This window comes from Papio anubis, chromosome 13 (assembly GCF_008728515.1).
Source record: "Papio anubis isolate 15944 chromosome 13, Panubis1.0, whole genome shotgun sequence".
In the NCBI taxonomy this organism is placed as follows: Eukaryota; Metazoa; Chordata; class Mammalia; order Primates; family Cercopithecidae; genus Papio; species Papio anubis.
In genome coordinates, this window is record NC_044988.1 from 64,036,458 (window position 1) to 64,040,558 (window position 4,101).

General features: G+C 45.3%; 1 protein-coding gene across 1 annotated transcript; it reads right to left on the bottom strand.

Annotated features, from left to right (window-relative positions):
* Nucleotides 1-1,087: 1,087 nt before the first annotated feature.
* Nucleotides 1,088-2,098, bottom strand: LOC101025809 (olfactory receptor 13C7-like). Its single transcript, XM_003911541.5, has one exon. It carries the CDS (start codon nucleotides 2,045-2,047, stop codon nucleotides 1,088-1,090), a length of 960 nt encoding a protein of 319 aa, XP_003911590.2. The 5' UTR covers nucleotides 2,048-2,098.
* Between the last annotated feature and the right edge of the window lie 2,003 nt (nucleotides 2,099-4,101).

Below are 4,101 nucleotides of genomic sequence, written 5' to 3' on the forward strand. Positions count from 1 at the left end.
GGACTTCTAGACTGATCGCTATTTGGAGCCGACTTGGAATTCCTCACAATCATGTGGGTGACTCTTAGATGCCCCTGGTGGGCATTGTTTCTATCTTCCTCTGACTACTATGTGGCTTCAGGGATTCTTCAGTGAAAAACAAGTGATGGCTGCCACTTGGCTGCATGCTTGGTTAAGCCAAGTCAGGTGGTTAATACAATTTATTTGATCCTCCTGGACTTTTTTCGGTTTTTGCATTACTCTGATGGCTCATGAGAGGCCACTGGTATCTAGGACAGAGCCCAGGGATGAACGATATCTTCCAAAAGGAAAAAGAAAAGAGGCCTGTGCCCTTGACCCTTGCATCAGTTTTGCCACACCTTCCTTACTCCCCTCTCTTCTCCAAGACCATGAATGATTTTCTGGTGAGGACTCTGAGTGAGGATGAGAGAGAGACAAAGCTACAGGTTAATTTATGAAGATACAGAGACAGAAAAATTCAGCAAACAGTTTAAAGAATTTATATGACAAGGAGAAAAAAAAACAATGAAGAGAAAAATAAAACTATTATTTAATATGGAGTAGGAAGAGCTTGAAAGATAACATAAAAGTAAGGACCCACAAGAGTTTCTATATTCTTTTAAAAGTGCTCGCTTATCTTTTCAACAAATGTGTTGATTCAAATTACTTCTCTGGGATCTGGGAGTAGTCCAGAAGCCAAAAATAGCCAATCTGGTCAGAAAGCAGCAGCCAAATATGTTCAAATATGTTCAAAGAAAGAAGTCATGGAGCAATTGAATCAAAGACCTACAGACTAGAGCTTTTCATTCATCCAACAATAAAAATGTGAAGAGTTACTTTTGCTTGACATCAATTCGTTCAGTATCTATCACGGAGAATGAGAACTACAAGGTTAGACAAACAAGAACATACTTTGGTGGAGATGCATTAAATGTTTCCTGTTCCTACAGAGCCCTTCTATGTAATGAGATTCTGTGTAATGAGATTACCTATGTAACCTTTGATCTACTTGGTCTTTCACCTTGTCCTCTGAGACTCTCAGGTGGGAGCAATCAGAAAGCACAGAGCCATCAGGACCCCTCCACCATCACTGTGGGAAGCGTTTCTGAAATACCAGGCTTCTCACAGCACCCTTCACGTCCTTGTTCCTCAGGCTGTAGATGATGGGGTTGAGCATGGGGGTCACCACCCCACAGAAAAGGGAAATGAGTTTGTCTGCAAGGTCCTGTTTGTCTGCTCCCAGCAGGTCCTTAGACTTGGGCTTCCCATACATGAAGAGGATGGTCCCGTAGAAGACGATCACGACAGTGAGGTGGGCAGAGCAGGTAGAGAAGGCCTTTCTCCTCCCCTCAGCTGAGGGGATCCTCAGGATGGTGGCGATGATGAAGACATAGGAGGAAGAGGTGAACAGAACCGGGACTCCCAGGAAGATCACATTGGCCACTCCCATACTGATCACATTGACAGAGATATCAGCACAGGCCAACTTCAGGACAGCCAGAATCTCACAGGTGAAGTGGTTGATGATGTTGTCTCCACAGAAGGGCAGCCTCATTGCAAGGGATGTCTGCACCATGGCAGTGAGGCTTCCAGCTACCCAGGAGCTGGCAGCCATGGGCACATAAGTAGCTTTGCTCATGACTTCAGAGTACCTAAGGGGGTTGCAGATGGCCATGTAGCGATCAAACGCCATCACGCTCAGGAGAACACACTCTGTGGCTCCCATGGCAAAGGAGAGGAACATCTGCACTGCATAGGCTGAGAAGCAGATGGTTTTCCTGGGAGTCAGGAAGCTATTAAGGGTGAGTGGGACTGAGGAGGTTGTATAGCAGATGTCCAGGAAGGAAAGGTTCCCCAGGAAGAAGTACATGGGTGTGTCCAGGCGGGAGTCAAGGATGGTCACCAGGATGAGGACCCCATTGCCCAGCAGGATCACCAGGTACATCAGCAGGATGAGCATGAAGAATGTCTTCTCCAACTTTGGATGGGCAGAGAGGCCCAGGAGAACAAACGCCATCACAGGGGAGGTCTGATTGGAACTGACCATGGTGTCTCTATGTCACTTGCACAAACTCAGAGGGCCAGCTCCATGATTCTCTGATGCCTAAAGTGCCCAGACAGCCAGTGAGGAAGCCCAGACTTGCTGAGCAATTGGAGAACATCTCTGACAATTCAAAGGGTTTTCTATATTGCTTTAAATAAAATGCAGGAAATTTGATCAAAATCTACTTGGTGGTATTTGGCCACCCCATAGAGAGGTTTCAAATGTCACCTGATTAGATTTAATTTTCCTCATCATATTTAAGACAGGCATCACACATTTACTTCAAGTTACAGGTGTGGATGATTCACTTTGCTCAATTTTGGCAAGAAATGTTATATTCAATTTGTATGTTTTTTCCCCTTGAGACCTAGGACTAGTAGAAAAAACTGGTACGCCTCATCCCCAATCCCTGACCATTCTGCTCTGTGAGCACTTTTTAAAATTATTATTATTATTTGAGACAGAGTCTCACTCCATTACCTAGGCTGGAGTGCAATAGGGCAAATACAGCTCATTGCAGCCACAACCTCCAGGCTCAAGCTATCCTCCTGCCTCAATCTCCCAGGTAGCTGGGACCACACGCCTGTGCCACCACACCTGGCTAATTTTTAATTTTTTGTCAAGACGAGGTGTCACTTTGTTGCCCAGGCTGGGCTTAAATTCCTGGACTCAAGCAATCCTGCCACCCTGGCCTCCAAAGTGCTGGGATTACAGGCGTGAACCACGGCACCCGGCCTGTGAGCACTTTAAGATGCTCTCTGCCTCCTCTTTTCTAGATCGCTTCCGAGATCTACAGAGCCCTGGGCTATTTGTCCATTCACTCACTTACTTGCCAGACTCTTCTGGAGCATGTATTAACAGGACTGGCATTTGCCAACCAATCAATGCACGGGAATCGTGAAGTTCTTTTTCTTCTCTGGAACTTCATTTCCCGACGCTCACTTTGGAATAGATTATTATCAGAGATATTCCATCCCAGGGACTAAATGGTCTCATGGATTTCTCATTCTTGGACTGTTGCACCATGGAGACATCCTTTTCTATTTCCTTCAAAATTCCCCCTGTGCCACTTAGTCACCAGGTATGCCACCGGGGATGGAGCTGGGCCCACAAGAGTTTCTATATTGTTTTAAAAGTGCTCACTTACCTTTTCAACAAATGTGTTGATTCAAATTTACTTCTCTGGGCTCTGAGAGTAGTCCAGAAGCCAGACATAGCCAATCTGGTCAGAAAGCAGCAGCCAGATGAGTTAGTGCCTGAAATGGGTGAACGTTTTCTTGTCTTTGTTCTGTGTTTTGGTAAAATCCACAGAAACCATTCATTGCTCATACAAAGCCACTTAAATCCCATCCTGCTATTGGGATTATTCTAGTCCCTGAAGTCATTTAAAGTTTGGAAATTCAAGTTACCAAGTCAAGAAACTTCTTATACATCTGGGATTATGTCCCTGTGATCCAATTACTCTGAAGTTTCTCCAGAAATACTTTCTTCTCTCTTCCCTCTCTTCCTACCCATTTTGCTGGGCTATTGGAAAGTATTAGAGAGAAACGATCACCCTAGCCCTCCCCAAATTAACAAGAACCCCCAGTCCATGAGAACTGTCACCAGAGTCCATGATAGATCTGGGGGAATGTGAAACCACACAGGACAAATCCTTGTGGGTTAGTCCCCTTGGCCATTTACAAATTCAAAGGGTTTAGGATCTCAGGTTTGGATGAAAGCCAGTGACCTAGAAGATCTCTTGTCTGCATCCCACCAAATAGGTTCTGTTAGGCAGTTCCTACCCAGACCAGACCTTTAAAGGGTCATAAGTGAATCTGGTCATGGCTTCTACCAGAGAGTTTCAGAGGCAAGGCAGCTGTGGACTTGAAAAAAAGCAGTTGATCACAGGAGTGGTGTCCTGTTGCGAACAGCTCAGTCTTTTCCTGTGTGTGTGTGTGTGTGTGCATGAGTATACTATATCTGTGCATTTGTGAGAGCATTGCTGATTTACCACTGGGATCTAGTAACCTCCACCTCTGAGATCCAAAACTGAGAGCTGTGACTGCCCAGGCAGC